Source organism: Nasonia vitripennis, assembly GCF_009193385.2.
Source record: "Nasonia vitripennis strain AsymCx chromosome 3 unlocalized genomic scaffold, Nvit_psr_1.1 chr3_random0006, whole genome shotgun sequence".
Lineage (NCBI taxonomy): Eukaryota > Metazoa > Arthropoda > Insecta > Hymenoptera > Pteromalidae > Nasonia > Nasonia vitripennis.
In genome coordinates, this window is record NW_022279625.1 from 1,638,347 (window position 1) to 1,663,181 (window position 24,835).

A 24,835-nucleotide genomic window follows, 5' to 3' on the forward strand; every position below is an offset into this window, starting at 1 on the left:
ATAAGCCAAATATGGCCTTTTTAAGACCACAAGACGCCAAAAGTACCCTCAAACGATCGATTTCAAGGCTATGTTTAGCTAAAAACAGGCTTTTTTGCGTGAAAACCCTTGCATTATGACATTTTTAGGTTAGTTTTGGGTTACATGGTACCAAAAATGGCCTTTTTCGGCGTTAAATCACTCAAATGAGGGCATTTTTAGGTTAAAGAGAAAAGCAGACACTGACAGCGGCGATATTCTTTTTATATATAGAGAGAAACCCTTTATTACCTCAAATTCTGATAAGACCATCATTGAAAACGTAAGATAATATAAAAAATACGGCTTGGAGCGAACAAAATATTTCATTTGATTATGTTTTCATGGGAAGATATGCAAAACTACTCAAAAGGAGTCACTTTAGTAACTAAATTGTAACATAACCAGCTAAAAACGTGAAAAAATGGCAAAAAAATCAGTTTTTGGCTCAAATCGAGTTGTGCCACCATTTTTAAGGAAAAAACGTTAGTGCCATCGTAAAGAACGGGAAAAAGTACACAAAAAAAGTCTACTTAAAAAGTTGCACCTCAAAACAAGGGGGTCAAAATATCGATTGAAAACTTTCATAATTTTTTTAGATCCGATATTTGAGGTTATGTAATCCCAAAAAAATTGCAGTTATTCATGACATAAAAATACACCAATGTGAATTTTTAAAAAAATTTTTATCCTATAGGGACTTCAGAAAAAAATAAAATCAAAAAAACACGTTTATCGACGTTACTGCGCATGCGCACTAGGCAGAGAGCTAAAAATTTGGCTATGGGAGTTTTTTTTTATCCCCCATCGAATGGTATATAACATATATACATTTTCCAAGGGGGCCATTTCACCATAGTAACCCGACTATAGCCTTTACGTATAAAACCACTTATTACATTTTATCATGTTTGTTTTCTACATAACTTCTAGTAGAAGGTCAGACCCATTCTGAAACTTTACAGCTACATTTTAACTAAAAAAAGGTATCTTTTTACTGTATTGAGGTTCTCGGAGCCCGGATCGAACATTCAGATTTTCACATTTTAAGGTTTAAAATGCAAATAAGGCAGCCATATATATATATATATATATATATATATATATATACTAGTGGGGCTCCGCCCCCCTGCTCGCTTCGCTCGCCAACCCCCTATTGTAGTTTCTGTGTGATTTTATCTTCAAAATTTTATTTTCATGAACTGATAATTATGTTCTGGATGGTTGAAAATGATCGATCTTATTGTATAAGAAAACCTGTTACTGGAAGTAAAAGTATTGTTTAACATTGAACTTCTACTATTAATGGCATTTAAAATAGTTTTAGCTAGTTTTTGAAGTTTTCTGACGCTTGAAATTCATCATTTGAATTTATATATATATATTTTTTTTAAATTAATTTTAATTTTTTTTAATGTTCTTAATGTTTAAATCTTTGTGCCGCAAAAGGCATCTATAAAATGATAGACTTTTCGAGTTGCGCGCCATTGGGAGACGTGAGGTGATCCTGAAAATTAAATTATTTGGAAAACTGTCTCTTTATTCTGTCTCTCTAGTTCTGTCTGACTACTCATATTACCTGAAAATTCATCGAGGTCTTTGATCTCGCTTATCTTGTCCATTTTGTTGTTTATTCAATCAGTGAATCATCTATAATGATTATACTTTCTGATGGTTCTTTGAGTTCTTTGAACTCAATTATTCCCTAACTTATTTACACGTTATTAATAATTAACTTTAATCTTATAACTTAAATAAAATTAGAGATCTTCAATATCTGGTTCTCTTGGAACTGATACTTCTTACCTTAACCTAAACCTTAATTCTATTTAATATTATCCAATTTAAATATATTTAATCATAATATGTTATAAATTTGTATTTAATTGGACTGTTAATGCGGCCTTATTTTACTACGCAATAGCGTTGTGAAAGTATGACGGTCTCAAGCCCGATAACGCAGAGAGCAGTCATGTTATTTGGTGGGGGGTGGTGGGGGGTGGTGGGGGGCCAGGCGGGGGGTGGTGGGGGGGGGGGGGGGGGGCGATGGGGGGGGCAGGCGGGGGGGGGGAGGCGATGGGGGGTGGTGGGGGGTAGTGGGGGGTGGTGGGGGGAGTCTTGCCAAAATGACTATATAATATAGGAAGATATATACGAAAAAAATGAAAAATTCTATTACTCAGATTGCGATCAAGGTACTGAATTTACCAGTGGGAAGACAAAGGAGGTGTTGGATAAATATGGCGCGGAACTAAGAACAGTTTGCCCATATACACCACAGCTGAACGGCATTGCAGAATGCTACAATCAGGCAATCCAGAAGATCACGAGAGCTCTCATGTATGATTCAAGACTACCAGCAAATGCCTGGGATCTGGCATCACTGAGAGAAATGTAGAGTTGGAATAGCCGTACATTTTTCTGTGGTATTAGCCTTAGACGACCACAACTGATTTAGCGGTGGACTCAGGCAGATTCTACCGAAGTTCGCAGTAGTCCAAACTTGGTTCCTCCCCGCGCTATATCAGCCGCGCCGAACACGTGCGGTTTTACTTATATATTTATGTTTTTAATCATATCACAATAAGTGACAAATTCGTAAGGGAACTGTTGGCTTTGTGGAATTTGGAAAAGTTTTGCGAAAGATTTAAGAGTAAGTATTGCAATATGTACAACCTAACCTCTTAACCTCAATTTGTATACTTATGCTAAAGTACAAAATTTAAATAATTATAAATCAATGCATTGTTCAGCCATGAATATTGGTTTACAAGCCCTCAGAGTAAAATGTGACATACCTGTAAATTCTCATGGCTTATTCCAAAGCCGTAGACCTGCATTGCCCTTAAAATCCGATGTTGTCGTAAGCTCGTCAGAGCTAAGCAAACCTTCTGCTTTGGGATAAGTCATGAAAATTTACATGATAAACTGTATTCTAAAGACTTGTAAACCAATTTTCATGCCAAAACAATGAATCACTTATTAAATATTCAATTTTTATACTTATGCTTACTGCCAGGTAAAAACAGCGGTAGTGCTAAGGCAGATTCAACCTTAAACTATTTGCTCAAGCGCTCCAGTAAAACTGCCGGAGTTTCCGGTTAATCCAACTGTACATTTCTCTCAGTGTGGGATCTGGCATCAAAAGCTGCAGTATATCTGTACAACCTGATGCCTCATAAGTCAATTGACTTTAAGTCACCGTTATTAATGATCAACCCAGAGTCAAAAGTATACGTAAATCAAATCAGAAGATTTGGATGCGTGGCATTTACCAAGGTCCAACAACAACAGAAAACCAAGTTTGATAAACAATCTAACAAAACAGTGTTAGTACGATATACTGACACAGGCTATCTGCTGTTAGACCCAGAAGACGGTAAAGTGTACAAAAGCCGAAACATAAAATTTATCAAAAGCAGGGTCTTCGGAGATGTCTACAAATCCGAAGATATAAAGAATCGGACGATAACGAACGACACCTTGAACAAGGAGACTTGGTTATTCGAATTCGAGGAGGAAAACTCGGTTTAATCTAAAGTCCTGATAACACCAAAGAAGAGAGGCGGTTATGTAGTCACGTTGTACGGAGATAGCATGGAAAACGCATAAACAGGCCTCTGTGGCTCTGTCAACATGCCAAGCCGAATATTTGACTATGAGTGATGCTTATAGAAAAGCAATCAGCATGTGTCTGTGATTGAAAGTAATTCCAGATATGATGTTCTTTCTAATCATCTTATGGTGCGATAACAAAGCAGCAGTAGCTTGCACAAAGATAGATAAAAGTAATAAGCTCAATCATCATCCTCGCTTGAAAAAGCTAACTTTCGCCCCTAGTTGTGTATGTACTAAATTTGTTTTTGATATCACAGTAATGAGGAAGCAGAGATTCATATGCGAATAATTATCCAAATTTTTAAGATTGTTCTGCATAAGTTTATTCTTATTGACTATCTTTATTATTCTATTCTGGAGGTTTTGAAGCAGCTTAATATTGGTCTTACAAGCCCCTCCCCAAACCAATATTCCGTAACTCGTTTATTTCTTATCTTAACTATTGAATGTGTAGGCACACTATCTGTATAGTTGCCAAAAGTTATGTAAACTGTTTCGTCCACGTTGAGTGATAAACTTGTTTGCTGTTAGCCTAGTATCAACAGAAACTAAATGATTGTTCATCTTATTTTGAGCTCCGGCCCACAATTTACTTGTTATTATTATGACAGTATTATCAGCATATGATGAAATTGCCTCAGTCGGAATTTCGGACAATAGGTCGTTAATGTGAAGTATGAACAAAAGTGGTCCAAGAATTGTACCTTGCGGTACACCAATGCTGATTGTCAAGTTATCGCCCTCAACATTATTAATTCTAACTTTCTGTCGCCTATTATTTAAGTATCTTTTCGATAGGTCTAGAGCTTGATCTCTGATTTCTATATAGCTTCTCAATTAATAATACATGATCAACGGTGTCAAAGGCTTTAGCAAGATCTAAAAATGTGATTATCGTTGGAATACTTGCATCCAAGTTATTGTACAAAATATTAGTTAAGTAATTTGGGGCGTTTCATTTTTATATAGGTACAATCTCGGCAATTTTTTTTTTTTTAATGAGTGTAGCCAGATATTTTTATCTATACTAAAATTAAAAATATGTGCTAGTAGTTCTACAATGTATCTAGCCATAGCCTTTATAGTTTTAGTGTTGATTTTATCGATACCACCATTTTTGCATTTCATATTGTTTATAATATTTAACTTCATTCGAGTTAGTTGGATTGAGAACAATAGTATTACAGTTTGTGACTGCCATTTTGGTTTGCAAACGTTTGTCAATTTTAGCACTTAATTTTTTACCTGTTTCACAAAAATACTATCTGCTATTTCCAATTTGTTCTCAATCTTAGTGTTACATACCTTATAATAATATAATAATTTTCTTGGGGTTATTAACACTATTTTTAACTAAGACCTTGTCATATTTGATTTTCGCATCGAGAATAATCATATCAAGAATTTTGGTATACCTGAGGTATTCACTGTTCGATTGCACATTTGATCCTTTTGCCATATTTGATAAAAGTGCTTTTTTTGTAGCACAGGATTTAATAATAGCCTCAGTAGTCCAGTTTCTCCAACGCTTACAACCATTGTTTCTAGTTTTAGTTTTGGCATGATCTAAACAAATTTATATTTCTTTATCAGATGATCCGTAACTGTACTAGGATCATATATTGACATAATTGAATTAAGGTCTCTTGAATTAGAAAAATTTATAATTTTTTTGTAGTCAATTATTTCCATAGGTTCACAATTTTAATTTTCAATTTTATTAAATGTAATAAATATTGGATAATGGTCTGTCAATGAGTGTTTTAGTTTGTATGTAGCTGTACGTGAGTTTTAGGATTCAATGTAAATATCAAGGGGCGTGGTAGCGCCCCCGATGGCAAGTACTAGAGTACTATACGGGCTGTCGGGCGCACCGCATCCTTATGTTCTTCGAAATGGAGTTTTCTAACCTCTACAAAATATTCAAACATTTATATCTTATTAAAACACGTTGTTTTTATCTGGCAAATTAATGTTACTTTCAAAGATATTAAAAGAACTTTTATTTTAAAAAAGTTTCGTTAAAAATGAATGATCCGTTATCATTCTATAGCTGACCTAAATTTTGTGTTGTGTTTTTCTTTTCAATTTTTTTTTTCTTCTCCCAACTTCCGTTCTTATCCTCGGAACTGCCATGGCGCGAAAAATCAAATCGAATTAGAAATAAAATGTAAAAGTAAAAGGTTAGGCGAGTTTGATATATTCCGCAACGAAATTACAGATAGAAAAGAACTGAGATCAATCAAACAAAGTCAAGTTTATCATATTTAAATAGCATGGCAAGTTAAATAGTAATTATCTTGAGAGTTGCTCCTCGCTTCATTACAATTAAATATGATAAACTTGACTTTGATTGATCTCAGTTCTTTTCTATCTGTAATTTCGTTGCGGAATATACCAAACTCGCCTAACCTTTTAGTTTTTCAAAAGTTAATTTTTTTTAGAGATTTTGATCCTTTTTTGTAATTTTTTTTTGAGTATTTCATATTTGACGTCGTAAAAATAAAATATAAGCATCTTTAGCACCATTCGACCACAGCTTTTTTGTAACATTTTTATTACTAAGATGAAATCACTGATTGTTATAATATACATCACCCTCGAATTATTTCTACACCTAGACACCAAAAACCACTGTGCGAACTACCCAGACCTCGTCATCGGCCACCCTGTACACCTAGACGCCGGCCTTAAATTACACCGGCAAACAAAATAAAAAAAGTTGTCTACGCGAGAAATCAGACTTATCTATCTTTATGTTTATCGGTTCGCTGAATTCGAATATAAGGTCAGTTTTACCCGATCACGTCAGGTTCAAGGTCAGTTCGAGGTCAAATTGGGAAGTAACGGTTAAAAAAATTAAAATACCATATATTTATGTTTATTTGGTCGCTGAATCCAAATCCGGAATCAGTTTGGCCCCGTCTCGTCTGGTTCAAGGTCAGTTCAAGGTCAAACTGAGAAGAAATGGTTAAAAGAAATAAAAATGCCATACATTTATGTTTTTTTGGTCGCTGAATCTGAATCTGGGGTCAGTTTTACCCGATCACGTCAGGTTCAAGGTCAGTTCGAGGTCAAATTGGGAAGTAACGGTTAAAAAAATTAAAATGCTATATATTCATGTTTTTTTGGTCGCTGAATCCAAATTCGGATTCAGTTTGGCCCCATCACATCAGGGTCAAGGTCAGTTCAAGGTCAAACTGAGAAGAAACAGTTTAAACCGATTAAAATGTCATATCAAAACTTTCCAAAAATGGAAAAAGATACCGAAAAATTGTAAAAAATCTTATTTAATCACATAATATCTTCCTTGTGTACAGAGAAAAGTTGCTTTCGTTTATATTTTTTTCTTATTTTGCTTTTTTTCCACTAGCTTAGTAACTCTCGATGTCTTTCTTTACTTCTTTCTTCTCTTGTAACGAACACTTTTTACTTCAAATGACCTATGCAAGGGGTTTCTTTTTCTCTTTTTGTTATTTGTTTTAATGTCTCTCTTCAGTGTCCAGCAAAAATCTGCCATCATGTTGACATTCCATCTTCCTTGGTATCGATTCTCCATTACACTTATATCTTGATGAAATCGTTCTCCCTGTTCTTCACTGACATCTCCTAGATTAAGAGGGAAGTAATCAAGATGGGAATGTAAGAAATGCATTTTATAACTCATCAAGCAACCCAAATTTTGAAATTCTCCAACATTTGTTCAACTAGTTCCTGATAGTTCTCACTCTTTTTATTTCCTAAAAAGTTCTCACGAACAGTTTTAAAACTTTGCCATGCAGCTTTTTCTGTGTCGTTTATTTTTGTGATAAATGTTTCGTCTTCAAATAGAGTACGAATTTGAGGACCATCAAAAATACCTTCTTTTAATTTAGCTTCACTTATTGCGTGAAACTTTTCTCCCAAATACTGGAAACAATCGTCATCTTTATCCAGAGCTTTGACGAACTGCTTCATGAGGCCAAGTTTGATATGAAGTGGTGGTAGCAGATAGTTTGATGAGTCAATCAATGGCGTACGTATAATGTTCCTCGATCCTGGTTCAAAATGTGTTCTAGTTGGCCATACTTTCTTAACGTAGTGATTTACCCTGTCTCTACTATCCCATAAACACAAGAAGCAGGGATTTTTAGTAAAACCTGATTGTTGTCCTAAGATCATGGTTGCAATTTTAAGATCACCACAAATTTTCCATTGATGTTCCAAGTACTTTATTTTTTCCAATACAATTTCTAAATTTTCATAAGTCTCTTTCAGATTAGTCGAGTGAGCTACGGAAATGGATGCAAACCTGTTTCCGTTATGAAGCAGAATAGCTTTCAGACTTCGTTTTGACGAATCAATAAAAAGTCTCCATTTCTCGTCTTTATACGTATTCGGTTTTATTGCATCGACTAAACCTTTAATATCTATACAATATACCAACGAATTCTCTTCATCGTTCGTAAAAAAATTCCTAAATTCTTTTTCTCTATCTCGATAAAAAGAGGCCGTTGTTCCTTTTGCTAACAGATTTTTCGTTTTAAGGACTGACGCTAGATATTCTCCTCCATCTTTAGGTAATCCTAAATTTCGAATAAGATCACTTCACTCTTCTTGATTAAAGGTTTCTGGAGCTTTTCTTGTACTAGCTGGCAGGTATTCTTCGTTTGAGGATTCTTCGTCAGATTCTTCTTCAACCTCAGAACCTTCTTCGTCACAGGACTCATCAACTTGCATTTCTTCTACTTCGCCTGAGCGGTCCACATCCATGGGTTCGATACTAACAGTTTTATCCCTGACTTCTATTTTCACAGGTTTCACTACTGAAGAAACGTCTGCGTATACAATTTTAGATTTAGTCGTCATGTTAAAACCTTTGGTATTAGTCATACAAAAATAGCAGTCATTTTGACACGTTGGAGGAGACCATATCATTGGTTTTGTGAATTTCAAGTTTCTTTTTATTTTATCTCTTTTCCAGCGTGTTACCATTGTATTACATCTACTACAAACTTTCTGTGGCACCCAGTTTACATTTTGATTGGCTACTTCAATACCAAAGCATTCACTGTAAATCAACTTAAACATTTCAAATAATGACCTCATGTTTTTTTCTAATACATATTCTCCACACACAAAACAAAACAAATTACAACTTTTATTACATTCATGTGAATGATTTCTTGTAGCATTATACTCTACAGAGGCCTCCAAGGTACCTGGTGCCCAGGGTGAACAATATAAACCTCGTTTTCAAGAGTTTCAGCGGAATTTGTAGTATGCTTAGTCGAAACTCGTTACTCAGGGGTTTTGGGGGTCGCTGAACACGAATATCGCGACGGCAGCAGCCTCCGAGGTACCTGGTGCAAAGGGTGGACAATATAAACGTCGTTTTCAAGAGTTTCAGGGAAATTTGTAGCACACTTAGTAGAAACTCGTTACTCGGCGGTTTTGGGGGTCACTTATCACTCCGTAGTTTATGAGGTATGTGTGGATACTGGTTGTAAGTATTGCTGTGGAGATAGATTCTAGCGTGTACATCTATTTATGTACACTATTTTAACAACAGTTTGATGATTCTCTTTATAGTTAGTAAGGTATAATGTAATATAACTATCAAGAGGATAGTTTTTATTAGAATTATTGATTACCTTTAAAAATTCGTGAAATCTTTAAAATAAAACCTTTCTTAAAAGGTAAAAATTGGGCAAGTATAAACTGGTTTATTTACTATTAATTTTTTATTTGATGATGATATAATTCATTCAAATAATTATTTATATAAGTGACAAATTATAGTAAAAAAATATATGAAATCAAATAGTTAACTGGAAATTACGTATTTGGAATAAATTTATCAAATTATTCTTTAATACGATTCATTATTTCATTGTTTTTCTAACGTCATTGATAATTTACTGGCAGTATTTTACACTACTTGATAGTACCTAATGTGAATTGTTTGATTTGATAAACATTAATAACATTGTCAAATAAACTTATAACATCTTTCAAATTTAGTAAAAGACAATATCATTAATAATAAAGCAGATATTGAAAAATAAAAAATTATTCTTTTTATCTCACCGTAAAATTAAAACTCTTTGTTAAAAATCTAGATAAAGTTATCAAGGCAGCAATAATTGATCATGAAAAGAAAACAATCGAGAAAAATAGTGATGATCCTAGAAAACTCTGGGCCTGCCTTAATAACAAAATAGGCAAAAATAAAATTAAAACTACTATTAGTCAACTAAAAACTGAAGACAATACAATAATTACAAATAGAATAGAAATTGCAAATAAAATGAACGAATATTATTGCAAACTTGGCGAAACATTGAGTAATAAAATAATTACACCAAGTAATACAAAACTAGAATTACCCAAAAGCAATTTACATTACACCAACCAACGAATCAGAAATTATAAAAATTATAGACAACATGAAACTAAAAAGCGGAGGTATTGATAAAATAAATGCAAGGATACTCAAAAATATTGCTGCTATTATTGCAGATCCCTGGCCCACGTTATAAATCAGTGTATTGAAATTGCAATTTGGCCAGATATGCTGAAGGCGGCTAAAGTGATACCAATATACAAAGCTGGAAAAAAAATGAAATGGCTAACTGCAGTCCGATATCACTAATATCAAATATTGCTAAAATCTTTGAAAAAGTTATACACAGTAGAATTATAGACTTTGTAAATCAAAGTAGGATATTAAGTAAAAATCAATATGGATTTATGAAAAACATTGGAAACAAAGATGCTTTGAACATGATCTCTAAAACAATATACGAAAACTTAGATCAAAGTACACCGATAGCTATTACATTCCTAGACCTGGCAAAGGCATTTGACACTGTAAATCATAAAATACTATTAGACAAGCTTAACGCATATGGTATGAGAGGTAAGGGTCATCAACTCATTACGAGTTACTTAAACAATAGGAAACAAAAAGTAAAAATAGGTTCATACAAGTGATTTCGAAAACGCTAATACTGGTGTCCCACAAGGGACGATACTTGGCGCATTGCTTTTCATACCTTACGCAAATGACTTACTGATGAATATGCCAGAAAACTCTATAATATTCTATGCAGATTTAATGGAAAAACCTGGTCTGAAGTTGAAGTAAAAATGAACAAACACCTTGAAGATATCTCTACAAGGCTCAGGCTGAATAAACTAACATTAAATATTTAAAAAACAGTATATATCACTTCAGGAAACTATTGCGATAGCGTGCCGAAGAAAATTGAATTTAAAATAAATTACGAAATACTAAAGAGAGTAAATGAAACGAAATACCTAGACCTAATATTTGATTCTAATATGAGAAGATGGGATAAACATATTCGATATCTCATAAATAATACTAGATACCTCATTTTTATTTTCAGTAAAATTTTCAAATTTATGGATACATTTACTCTAAGAATAATTCACTACGCATTTTTCCACAGTCTGATTAACTGGAATAGTTGCGTGGGGTGGTGCGTACTAAAATAACTTGTAACTGTTACAAACGGTCCAAAAAAGAATCCTGAAAATTATAAATAAAAATACTTTCCAAAGAGCTAATCCACTTAACCTACAGCAATTATTCGCATACGAAAGTCTACGCTATCGTTATACTAACTTTAAAGATCAGTTTATTAATTCAACAAGCAGAACAAGAAATAAACTAATAATTATACCAAGGTATAACAAAACTGTAAGCACAAAAAATAGTTACATCAAAATTATTAACCTCTATGATAAACTATCAAATGATCTCAAAATCATAGACATGCGGAGAAAAACAAACATCAGAAAAATACAAGACTGGTTAAGAATTAATGAGTGAAAAAAGAAATACCACGACAATAGAATACCAGTAAATGTTAGTGCGGAACTGGTGATATAGTGCAAAATTTTTTTCTTTACAATACCAATTTACAATACAAAAACATATAATCTGAAAAATTGTGCAATATAATCTTATTTAATCGTTTATGTCGTCGGAGCATTACTTGGATAAAAGATCAAATAATTAAGAAAATGTTTTTATATATTCTCTCTATATCATAACAAAAGTTTCGCCGCCGCCCCCGCCGCCGCCGCCGGTTTAGATATTTTCCCCCCTTAATTTTCCCCCTCAATTTCCCCCCTTAATTTTCCCCCTCAATTTCCCCCTCAATATTCCCCCTCAATTTTCCCCTTTTTTAGGCGATATTTTGATTTGTATATCGTCTACGGTCGATCGTTTGTCATTTCCTACTGCAATTATTTGTAGATTCACGCAATACTCTTAGTTTAGTTGTTATATCGGTAGATAATTATTACAGACTTCGTGTGAGACGAAGCGAAGAAAAGCCGATATAAATAATTGATTTTAGCAAGGCGTTTGATACTGTGTGTCACGTCAGGCTTCTCAGAAAGCTATCCTCTTCCGGCTTTTCTAAGCAGGTTATCCGCTGGCTTGCATCTTACCTCTCAAGAAGAGAACAGGCCGTTATTGGTGTCAACAACGGACTCTCCACCTTTCTACCATTAAACACCGATGTTCCACAGGGGTCAGTTTTGGGCCTTCTGTTGTTCGCGTTGTACATCAATAATATTAGTTTCTGTCTAGATACAGATGTGTCCCATCTAATCTATGCGGATGACCTGCAAATATACAGCTAATGCCACCTTGAGGAGCTTGATTTTTGTTCTGTCAGGAGAGTGCTAACGCCGAAAAGATAATGGGCTGGGCTGCACAAAATCGACTTAAATTGAATGTCCTTAATACTAAGGCAATCATCCTGAGTTTTCCCTACTACATATTTCAAAATTTAGATCTACCATATTGTATCCGCCATTTTTAATTTTGAAATTTTTATAGCGGATTCGTAATCAGCGATCTCAAAAATACTTATAAACCAAATTTTATAAAACAACCGATTGCTGTAAAAATTCGTGACTGAAAGGGTTTACGCATTTGATTATTTAATAACACTGTTGTAATTTATTATAGCAAACTTAAATACTTATTATTGATTTTTATAGTCTTTCATTGATATTTAGAATTGAAATAAAATAGAAAAGATTTAAAGTTTAAATACGCAATACTTACCAACAGGAATTTTTTCAGGAAAAGCCATTACTACAGACAATTGGAGAAAAAATATATACTTATAGCATGTCCCAAAGCTGATTGTCATCTGTAAAAGTTATTTTCTTATTACGTAGAACATTTTTTATTAAAAACTAGCGTAGTTCACCTCGCGCCTAATACCGCTCGGTTGAAATAATGTTCTTCTAAACATAGTTTTATTGTTATCGAAAATTTTGAAATAGTCATAAAATTCGAATTTTGTCAAAATTTTCTTTCCTAATTTATATTTATCTAATATTATTTCTACTTTTAATATTAATATATTTTAATTTTTGTAAGAAAAAAATTAGAATAACAAATCATGCTAGATTATACATAAAATTATTTATCCTTAGCGAGAACTTCGGCAATATATTAAGCACTAAGAAATAAACTATCAACTAAAGTATTATCGTTAGGCTAGTTTAATGTGTTGTGTATAATCATGCATGTCAATGACATAATGTAATAATTACATAATTTGAATTACAATGAAATTATAGATTTAAAAATAACTAAAATCAATCAAAATAAGTCAAATTTCTAACTATTATTTGCGATACAGCCAACAGAAAATCATTGTGTTCAATTGAGGGCTGAATCAAATGATTGGTAATTCAAACTTAAGTAATATATTGATCAATTACAAATAACTTACAAGATACTTAAGTCGTAACTTGCCATGCCCGTTTTATTATATTCATGGCGTTTTTGGTAGAGATGTTCGCGACTTTCCGGCCAGTATTGAGCGAATAATCACCATACTGGTCGGAAAATGCCAAACGAACTGCCCTGTAGAAGCGTGTATTTTATGCGCTTTTACTGCCCTCAAACTGGGCAAAACTTGTGTATTTCATAAGTGAAAGTAATCGTTAAGTTAGTATTGTTTATTAAGAAGAATGTTACTGTCTCTTATAAATAATTAAAATATTAATATTTAAAGTTAATAACTATCGTCATTATTCAAGAAATAAAAGCTATTTCGTAGGATAAACAGAGTTAAAAACTTCCCAAACTAAAAATACGAATAAATTCAATTTACGTGATAAGTATAATTGGAAAACTAAAATTTGACTTTTTAACAATGTTTTAACCGTCAGTGTGCAGCAAAAAAGAATGTTAAACATTATTTTACATCCTTCAAGGTTATGATGGTAACTTTAGTTCGTGAGTAAGTGAATGGATGCCATATAGTCTTATCAGCCAATGTTCAAATCCATTAATCTTATGCCATCTGCATTGTATTAAAACTAGATATCTGAATTTCTGTACAGATATTTGTATTTCTGGTTTCTAGTGTATTCTTATAGGTAAAAAGTTATAATAACTTCGCCTCCTTTTCCAATACAATAATAAGAATTTTCACTTTTAAAAATCAGAAGAAATTCTCATTCCGATGTCTGGTTTTCAAATTTTCTGGATGCTTTTATTTAGAAACTAATGTACGTAAAGATCTGATCTTTTGCATGTAAATTTCATTAACAATAATGGAACAATATTGAATGTTAAATTCATCTCAAGTGATATTGTTGGAATATTGGCAATACCACCTTTCCGCTCGCCGCCTTACTACTTGCCAGCTCTTCAAGCCAGCAACATGCTCTCCGCTTACGCTACGTTTCATAGCCCTTTGTAAGTTAACTCTAAATGAAGCCACATTTTTTTTTCACTCTGCATATAAAGTGTTCTTTATTTGCGTATCACCTTATTCCTATATACTCGCGTCCGGAAAATCCATATATACTGATAGGTTATGGGCCCAGTAGCACGCTACCACTGCGCAGATCGATTAGTGAAAAACCGCTGCCAATTCATTGGCACGTAGCTTCCTCCAACTAAATTTATAGGTCTAATAAATAAAATATTGTTTCAATGTACAGTATAATCTGCCTGCTAATGTATGAGGCAGTTTTTGATACATAATTTAATATATAAGTTTTGGATGGTTCATTGTCCAAAAGTTTGCAGACCCCTCTATTTTTTTATTGTAAAATATGAACGCTACCGTCAATTTTTTTTACAGAATATATCAGTATAACATGAATTCATGGGGAGGGACTTTATCGACGTACAACGACACCCCTACAAGAGGAAGCAAAAGTTTTAAGAAAAATCGGTTTTTACATTTTAGCTCTTTACTTGAGAACCGCTTAACAAAATCGTTTAAAATTTAGCAGCAGATAGCCTTTTTATGATAAATCACCAAATAAAATTTTGAAGCATTTGACTACATTGTTTTAGAGATATGAGAAATCAAAAATTTTTCAAAAAAAATTGAAACCTTGATATCTTAAGAACCATAGGGGTTTGAAAGCTGCACAATGATCTCAGCTAAAATACATAAAATATCTACTTTTTCCCAAAATCTCAAGGTATTTTTACGTCCGTAATCGAGGCACAAAAAAAAACTCATTTTTTTCAGTTTTCGATTTATTACTGAAAAAATAAGTGGTCACATCACTTGAAATTTTAATGGGATAGACTCATATTTTTCGGGAGTTTATGATGTTTAGTTTCAGAAACATTACTTTTTTAAAAAAATCACCTTTTTCATTTTATCTGCCAAACAAAGCGGTCGATCCCGAGGTTCGAACAAGGAAAAGTAGTTAATTTTATTCTCTTTGAAATGCATTTTAGCTGGATTGTTTGTAATAAAAGGATGATTGAAAAAAAACGCAAAATAGTGTTCTTCAAAAATCAAAAAATGGCCAAAAAAATATTGTTGAGAAAATAAAAAATAACTGATTTTCCCGAATTCAGAATCCAAAAATAGATATGCATGTCAAATTTTATTGATATTGACGGAGTAGTTCCAGAAATATTACGGTATACTCTACTGAAAAAAATCAGATGACAATCAACTAATAATCAGCTGATAATCAGCTGATAATCAGGTGATTTCAGCTCAATATTTTTATCAAAGCTGATAGTAATAAATATCAGGTGATAATCAGGTGATGATCATTCAAAATTTGTAATCTTTAATATATGTATTATAAGTTGTATAAAATAAGTAAAATTTATAAATTTCACATAATGTAGGCCAGTATTGGTGGTACCATCAGGATGATAACACGAAAACTCTGGCTTTGAGCTCCAAAATTTTTATTTTTTAACACTTAAAAAAATTTTTATTTAAATTAAATTATTGAGAAACAAGAATATTGGTGCTTACAGCCGAAATTTTCGTGTTATCAGCCTGATGGTACCACCAGTACTGGCCTATATTATGTGAAATTTATAAATTTTACTTATTTTAAACAACTTATAATAAATATATTAAAGGTTACAAATTTTCAATGATTATAGGCGCGCAAAACGCTTCGCGTTTTGCGTGTAAGGCACGACCGCTGACGCTCGCGCTTTGCGCTCGCCTCGATATTGTCTGATGCTCGCGCAAGCATCAGGCAATCCATGAAAGCTTTTGGGCCAGATAGGTCGTGTCACATTAAAATTGTTATTCAATTGTATGTACCAAAAATCGTTTCTAGGGCTGTTGTTTATGTATAACCATGTTGGAAGAACCCAATAGAATCTCATAGAATGCCATAAAATAAGTGAAGGTTCTATGCGGTAAAAATTTGACTCAATAGAGTTTTTATTGGTTTTTATAAGACACTCAAATTGTCATAATCTTTTTGTTACCGACGTAAGCTTGCTGAAATACAAACTTCTATAGGCGAGCATCTCAGCGCTACGGTTATGGAAACCGGCAGCGTAGGCTGCGTGCACGACGATCAAATGGGATCGATCGGGGCCGCTTCCCTCACCCCCAGCCGGTTACGGCTGATTAATTGGTGAGGCCCGGAACAGACGAAAACTTGGGAGCGTTTCGCTGTGGCCAGTTTGCCCTAGGGAGATGCGTCGTCTGGAAGGGTAGCCTGCTTTGTAGTAGCGGCTCGCTTGTATTTCGGGGACAGCTAACTTACGAAGGAAGCATTTTAGATGTCGCGGGTAATATTTGGTTGATAGTGTTCGCGTATAGTAATAATATAATTTGTAATTACTGTTCTCGGCGTGGGTTTTCTCCTCGTGAGACAATACGTGGAGTTTTCCCCACGTCACAGACTTCGGTCTGGACAAATGTGGGAACAGTAAGCGCGCGATTTATGTATATTTTTTCGGCTGCAGAGAGTGTACAGGACAAAGGTCGAGTTGTGCCGCGCACGTGAGGCCGCGTTGTTTTCGGGTTTGAGTTTTATGGCTTTTCCTCGTAGGAAAAGTATGTAGGCTCGAATTCGAATCTCGAGTAAGCGCATCTGACCAGCATAGCATCGGCTCGAGCGTGGGCCCGCGCTGTTGAGCCGAGCTGTGCGGCGCGGATGTTGGGCTCGAGTTTTATGGCGGATCGGATTAGCGCGGGCGGCGGGGACAGCTTCGACAACGAGTGCTTTGTTTTAGAGTTTTTGTGTGGATGAGTGTGGAGAAGGGAAATTTGGAAATTCCCAGCGACTGAAAAACGATCGGCGGCTAGCGGCGGGGTCGAGCGTCGATCGTCTGCGAGGACGGCTGCGGGGGAGTCAGTCGAGAGCTAAACTCCGAGCAGTGCGCTTCGCAATTTGTATTTTTGAATATAATTTATATTTCTTTTCTGATTTTATTTGTGTTTAAATTATTCTATCCTTTCTTCGCAAATTACGCGAGAATACTCTCGTGAGTATTAACATTTTGGTGCCGAAACCCGGGAATTTGCGGGAGAATAGTGCGTAATTTGTGTAGAAAAAAGATAAGCGAGAAACTTCAACGAGCTGTTAGCACAGTGTGTGCCGATCATTCCACTTTGTCGCCGATCACCTGCGCTGCTGTCAGCCGAGGAGAGAGAGAGTGAGGATTCATTGTGTCACGAAGCCAGCAGAGAAAAAGGCAAGAAGATGAATAAGCTAGCCGTGAGTAAAGGGAAAAAGGCAGCAGGAAAAGCGGTGCCGACGGGCAAGGCGAAGGGAGCCGCGTCAATAGCGACGCGTGCACGTGAGCAGGCGAAGCGTACTGAGGCAGTAGCCACGGTTGCTGATACCGTCGTGGGGAAAGGTGCTACGAAGCCTGTCTCCCAGCGAACTTCAGCTAAGAGAGCGCGCAATGTAGTGCCTCCTGTCACCAAGCCGGTCGAGTCGCGGCAGCTTTCAGAAGGCCAGCATGTCCAGCTACATCGTACGCGCCTGCAGGAACCCGATACGATCGTCGCCGAGGTCGAAGTACATCAGTCACCTACGACGAAAGTCCACAGGCCAGTATGCAGCAAGAAGAATCATCAACCGCTCAAGCCGAAGTCAACCCCGACGACGGCACCCAAACGCGGGCGTGCACCAACTCGCACAAAACGCAGCAGAGCGCCTGTGGCTACGAGAGACGCAAGACAGGAAGGGAGATCATCATCGTTGCGCTGCCGTGTCCGTTCGAGATTAGACCGCGAAGGAACACCGCGTTCGGAGGAGTCCAACTATGAAGAGCAGGCACGGCAACAAACCCGACACATCCATCTGCGGGACAGTCGTGTTATAGATCATGATGAAGAAAGTACCGAGTCGCTTTCGCCCCCGCGACGCGCTCAATTTGACACGTTTGGCGAGACGACTAACAACATCAGCCAGAAGCTCAATGAGCATCTGAGCGGTTTTTCAAATTTCAGGTTCAGACGAGAATGGAGCTTTGAAGATGTCAAAGCAGCGTTCGAAGCAGGTTTGGCAGCGCAAAGGCGCACACTACCAACACCGTGTCGCCAGCACGTTTCCGCTTATCGTGGATCACCGAGAAGGGACATATCTCCACCAACACCAACGGAGCAGCTCACCAGACGAGCGACTAGGCAAGGGAGCGAGTCCTTTACTCATGCAGTTTTAGCGGCTGAACGAGGACACGCTCCGCTTCATCCGACATCAATGGCGGTGCAGAATCGCTCGCCGTTTCGATCTACTGCAGCAGTGCGTGAACGCACGCCAACACAGTCATCGTCAGCGGCAGTGCGAGAGCGCACGCCGCCCCAGCCATCACCAACGAGCATGCAGTCTCAACCAACATCAGCGGTAGTGCGGGGACGCACGCTGCTTAGAACGACGGCATCTTCAGCGGTAGTGCGAGGACGCACGCCGCCTCCCACAGCGACGGCAGCGCGTAGACGCACACCGTCTCCCACAGCGTCAGCTCAGGCGGAGAGAGAGGCGCCAACTTCTTCGATCAACGGCTATCGGAGCGGATCAAAGCGGTTAAATCTAAGCGATGCGTCTCATACACTGTCAACCAAACGCGGTAGGATTCAGTTTTGCGAGCAGGAAAATTGCGAAGATTTAAGTAACGATAGTAGGGACAGTGAAGAGAGCGACCACGAACGTACGCGCGGATGGAGTAGAGGCACGCGGACGCGAGATACTGACGCTTATAGAAACGACTCTCGAGCCGAGGATCGGTTATCTCGCGCAATCGAGGACACCTTGGCCACGGTTAGAGAGTCGAGTTTATCTAATTGCAACACACAGTTATTGACACGAATGACGTCGGTAAAAACACTGCATACCTTTTCGGGTGATCCGTTTGACTGGATCCGATTCAAAAAATCTTTTGAAATGTCAACAACGCTCGGAAAATATTCAGATCGCGAGAACGTAACGCGGTTAGCCGATTCCTTAAGAGGAGATGCATACGACGCTGTACGCGCTCTCTTTATTTCTGGCAATAGTTCCGACGATATAATGCGTACGTTAGAGATGCGTTTCGGCAATACTACCGTTATATTAGAAAAAATAATTCGTGAGATCAAAGATTTGCCGAGCGTGTTAGAGCGTAAAATTACATTCGTAGAGTTCGCTACGCGTTTACGTGCCGCCGTGTTAGCAGTGAAATCGTTAGATATTGACGAGGGATATTTAAAAAATCAGGAACTTGTCAACGGGCTACTTCGGAAGTTGCCAGAGACCATCGCTTATAACTACGGTAGTTACGCGATTGAAGAAGGGAAAAATATGCCGGCTTTGTTACGTATTGCAGAATACGTTTACAAGGAGGCAGAAATGAAGATTACAGCGGGCGTGGTCACTCTCGACACTTTGGATGTACCGCGGCATGCGAAAAATTTGAACCAAAGTACTCGCCATAGAGATGGAGGGGTGTACGTAATGAAAGAGAATGATAGGGGTACAAATGAAAATAATAAAACGTACTGCGTAAATTGTCAACGTAAGAGTCATTATATAGAAAAATGCGTGAGTTTTGAGAAATTGCCAGTGAGTGAAAGATGGCGTGTGGCAAGAGCGCATAAATTATGTTTTAATTGTCTCACGCGGGGACATTCGCAAAATAATTGCAAAAAGTCATCGTGTGAAAAATGTGGTCGAACTCATCACCTACTACTTCATGTTTTTAAAACAGCTTCAGATCAAAATAAAACTCTAAACAAGGAGCAAGAATCGATTAACGCTTTTCATAGTAATGCAGACTCAGCGACATGTACAGAACGGCAAAAATGACTACAAGGTCGTTCTCTTTTAAAGTTCGTTCCACTTAGGATTTTTGGACCGCGCGGATCGAAGTTGATTTTTGCATTACTGGATGATGGATCTACCGTGTCATTAATAAATTCGAAAATAGTTGACGAACTAGGTGTCAAAAGTACTCATGTTAATGTATATTTGAAAGGTGTAGGAGGTGAAGATACGACCACATTATGCAGTAGTAAGATTAATTTAGAAATCACTGTAGAAGCTGCGAATTATTTTTTAAGAAATGTGTTAGTTGTAAGAAATCTTGAGCTTCCTTCACAATGCATAACGAAGGAAATTGTCAATCTTTGTGCGGTTAAGACAGGTATTAGGACAGATGAATACGAAGCAACGCCAGATATATTAATCGGACAAGACAATATTAAATTGATTTTAACACGTGAATTTAAAGAAATAGAGAAAAACGCATTAATAGTGTCGCGATGTTTGCTCGGATGGACAATTCATGGTTATCATTGCGCGAATTATTCGACATGCACGGTGTCAAGAAATGAACCAAAAGAAAAAAGTATACAAACTTCTCGATTCGATACAAAATTAGATAAAATGATTCAGGATTATTTTAATATTGATGGATTAGGAATAAACACTCGCGTAAAAGCAAATCGTGAAGATCGTCGCGCATTAGAAATTCTAGATAAGACTAGTTTTCATAACGGCAAAGAATGGGAAGTCAGTTTGTTATGGAAAAATGATGATGACATACTCGAGGACGGCCGCCCTCTCGCTTTTCATCGATTAATATTACAGGAAAAAAGAATTGACCGTGATATCGAGTACGGAAATTTATATTATAAAGAAATGGATAGAGCTATTGAGAAAGATTTTGCAAAAAAGGCGATCGCTAAACCGACCGGCCGGAGAGTTAGATTTTTACCCCATTTCGGAATTCGTCATATAAATAAACCAAATAAAGTACGAGTAGTTTATGATTTAAAGGCAAAATACAAAGACAAAAGCTTTAATGAATACTTATTAGCAGGCCCGGATCTTTTGAAATCTTTATTAGGAGTACTGATGCGTTTTCGGCAATTTAGATACGCGATTAAAGCTGATATACGAGATATGTTTTTAAAAATCAAAATACGCGAAGAGGATCAAGATGCTCAACGTTTTTTATGGAGAGGCGCGAACCGAACGGACGCACCGGAAGAATATATTTTTACGTCGCTTTTATTCGGGGCCAAATCGTCTCCTTGTACAGCTATATATATTAAAAACAGAAACGCATCTCAATATCTATCTTGTTTTCCCGCGACAGCTAATAGTTTAATAGAAAATTGTTATATGGACGACTTTTTGGACAGTTGCGAGACGATAGAAGAAGCTTCGGAACGAATTGATCAAGTCATAGTTATAAATGAATTTGCTAACTGGGAAATGCATGGTTGGTCTAGTAACGCGCCGGAAGTTTTAGAAAATTTAGACGTTAGTAATGATTCAAATAACTTAGTGAAAGAAAATGTAAATGAACCGGTTAGTGAAAAAATTCTTGGTTTAAAATGGTCAAACTCCTCAGACGAATTAATGTTTAACTTTATTCACACAAAAATAAAAGCTGATCTTTATAGCGGAGAGAAAAAACCGACAAAACGTGAGTTTTTAGGAATAATAATGTCTATATTTGATCCTCTTGGGTTTTTAACTCCATTCACTATTCAATCGCGAATTTTAATGCAGGAAATTTGGAACAGTAAAATAGATTGGGACGAAGTTCTGAAAGAAGCAGAATTTTTACACTGGCAACAGTGGTTACGCGAGTTAGATAGGGTAAAATTATGTAGTATTCCGCGGTGTTACCAAAATTTAAACTGTCAAATTAGAGAAGCCGAACTTCACGTTTTTTGCGACGCGAGTACAAAAGCATATGCGTCGGTAGCATATTGGCGTTTTACATTAAATGATAATTTATTTCATGTCTCTATTATAATGGCGAAAAGTCGCGTAGCACCCTTGAAACCATCCACTATTCCGCGTTTAGAATTGCAAGCAGCCCTTATGGCGACTAGACTAGCAAGTACGATTGCTAAAGAACACGACTTTAAGATCACGCGGAGAGTATTCTGGTCAGATTCGCAAACAGTATTACATTGGATTAAAAAAGATCCGCGAGAATTTAAAATTTTTGTTGCAAATCGTTTAGACGAAATTAGGGAAAATTCAGAAGTTAGTGAATGGAGATGGATTCCTACGAAAGATAATCCCGCAGATGACGCAACGCGAACCGCTCCGTACGCGCTAGATAAGAATAGCAGATGGTTCGCGGGGCCGCCTTTCTTGCGTGAAGTAGAATCTTCATGGCCGTTAGATAAAGATCAACTCAAAGTTAACACAGTAGATTTAGAATATAAAAACACTGAACAACCGATATTGACTACGACAGTAAAGCAAAAAGCAGTGATTGATTTTACACGATTCTCATTATATTCTAGGCTTATATCAACGGTAACGTTTGTATTAAAATTTATAGATATGAAATTAAAACGAAATAGATCTTCGATCGAGAGAAAAATTAACGCGGAAAATGTTTGTTTTAGAATAAGTCAATCAAGTTCATTTTTTGAAGAGTTGCGGGTTACTAAGCGATCTAATAAAATTCCGAAAGAAAGTAAAATTGCATCATTAAATCCGTTTTTAGATGATTCAGGTGTTTTACGTGCGGAAGGCCGGTTGAAGAATTTGTCGGGCGATCTTCTTTCAATTCATCCGATTATTTTAGACGCGAAAGAAACGTTTACTAAACTTTTAATTAAAGAGTATCATGAGAAGTTTTATCACGCGAGCCATGAAACTGTAATAAACGAGTTGCGTCAGAAATATTGGATTTTAGGTTTGCGAACAGGGTTAAAGAGTTTAGCATCGAAATGTATTATTTGTAGATTACGTCGTGCTCGTCCAGCTAATCCAAAAATGGCAGATCTGCCATCTTCTAGATTAGCGTATTTTTTACGTCCGTTTAGTCATTGCGGCTTAGATTATTTTGGGCCGATGCAAGTTAAGATAGGTAGAAGACGAGAAAAGCGTTGGGGCGCGTTGTTTACGTGTATGACAACGAGAGCCATACATATAGAATTAGCTCATAGTTTGACTACCGATTCTGCTATTATGGCATTTCGAAGGTTTTCTTCACGCAGAGGAACGCCTCTGTGTGTCTATTCTGATAACGGTACTAATTTTAAAGGCATGAATAGAGAGTTAGCGACCGCGATCAAAGAAATCAACCGCACTGAGATTGACAGTTTTGCTCTTAAAAATAATATAGAATGGAAGTTTAACCCGCCAACTGCGTCGCACATGGGTGGAGTGTGGGAGCGTATGATTAGGTCGGTAAAAACTGCGTTAGCCTACGTATTAAAAGAACAAGCGCCGAGAGAAGAAGTACTTTTAACCGTATTAGCAGAGGTGGAACATAGTGTAAATTCTCGACCACTTACGCATGTACCTGTAGATTCTCGCGACGAAGAGGCTTTGACGCCCAATCATTTTCTATTAGGTTCTTCTTCTGGGCAGGTTAAATTGACTAGATGTGAATTACAAGCTACGTGTCCTCGAAAACAGTGGCAAATCGCTCAATTTTTTGCTGATTCTTTTTGGCGTAGATGGCTTAAGGAATTTTTGCCAACTCTGATTCCGCGAAAGAAATGGCGAGATAGTGAAGATCCATTAAAAATAGGAGATTTAGTTCTTATATTAGATGATAGTGTCGATAGAAACGAATGGCGAAAAGGAATAATTATTAAGGTTTTCCCAGGGTCTGATGGTCACGTTCGCGTAGCTGAGGTTAAGACTGCGTATGGAACTGTCAAACGCCCGACTAGAAAACTAGTTAAGTTTGCAGAAGTACAAAACTCTTAGGTTTTGTACGGGGGGGAGGATGTTACCGACGTAAGCTTGCTGAAATACAAACTTCTATAGGCGAGCATCTCAGCGCTACGGTTATGGAAACCGGCAGCGTAGGCTGCGTGCACGACGATCAAATGGGATCGATCGGGGCCGCTTCCCTCACCCCCAGCCGGTTACGGCTGATTAATTGGTGAGGCCCGGAACAGACGAAAACTTGGGAGCGTTTCGCTGTGGCCAGTTTGCCCTAGGGAGATGCGTCGTCTGGAAGGGTAGCCTGCTTTGTAGTAGCGGCTCGCTTGTATTTCGGGGACAGCTAACTTACGAAGGAAGCATTTTAGATGTCGCGGGTAATATTTGGTTGATAGTGTTCGCGTATAGTAATAATATAATTTGTAATTACTGTTCTCGGCGTGGGTTTTCTCCTCGTGAGACAATACGTGGAGTTTTCCCCACGTCACAGACTTCGGTCTGGACAAATGTGGGAACAGTAAGCGCGCGATTTATGTATATTTTTTCGGCTGCAGAGAGTGTACAGGACAAAGGTCGAGTTGTGCCGCGCACGTGAGGCCGCGTTGTTTTCGGGTTTGAGTTTTATGGCTTTTCCTCGTAGGAAAAGTATGTAGGCTCGAATTCGAATCTCGAGTAAGCGCATCTGACCAGCATAGCATCGGCTCGAGCGTGGGCCCGCGCTGTTGAGCCGAGCTGTGCGGCGCGGATGTTGGGCTCGAGTTTTATGGCGGATCGGATTAGCGCG

General features: G+C 36.9%; 1 protein-coding gene across 1 annotated transcript in view; it reads right to left on the minus strand.

Annotated features, from left to right (window-relative positions):
* Nucleotides 1–24,835, minus strand: part of LOC100115531 (glutamate receptor ionotropic, kainate 2) — a 661,409-nt gene that overhangs the window by 576,742 nt on the left and 59,832 nt on the right. Inside the window, exon 2 of the mRNA XM_031925963.2 lies at nt 12,728–12,815. Coding sequence (XP_031781823.1) covers nt 12,728–12,815 — 88 coding nt within the window. The remainder of the gene's footprint in view (nt 1–12,727; nt 12,816–24,835) is intronic.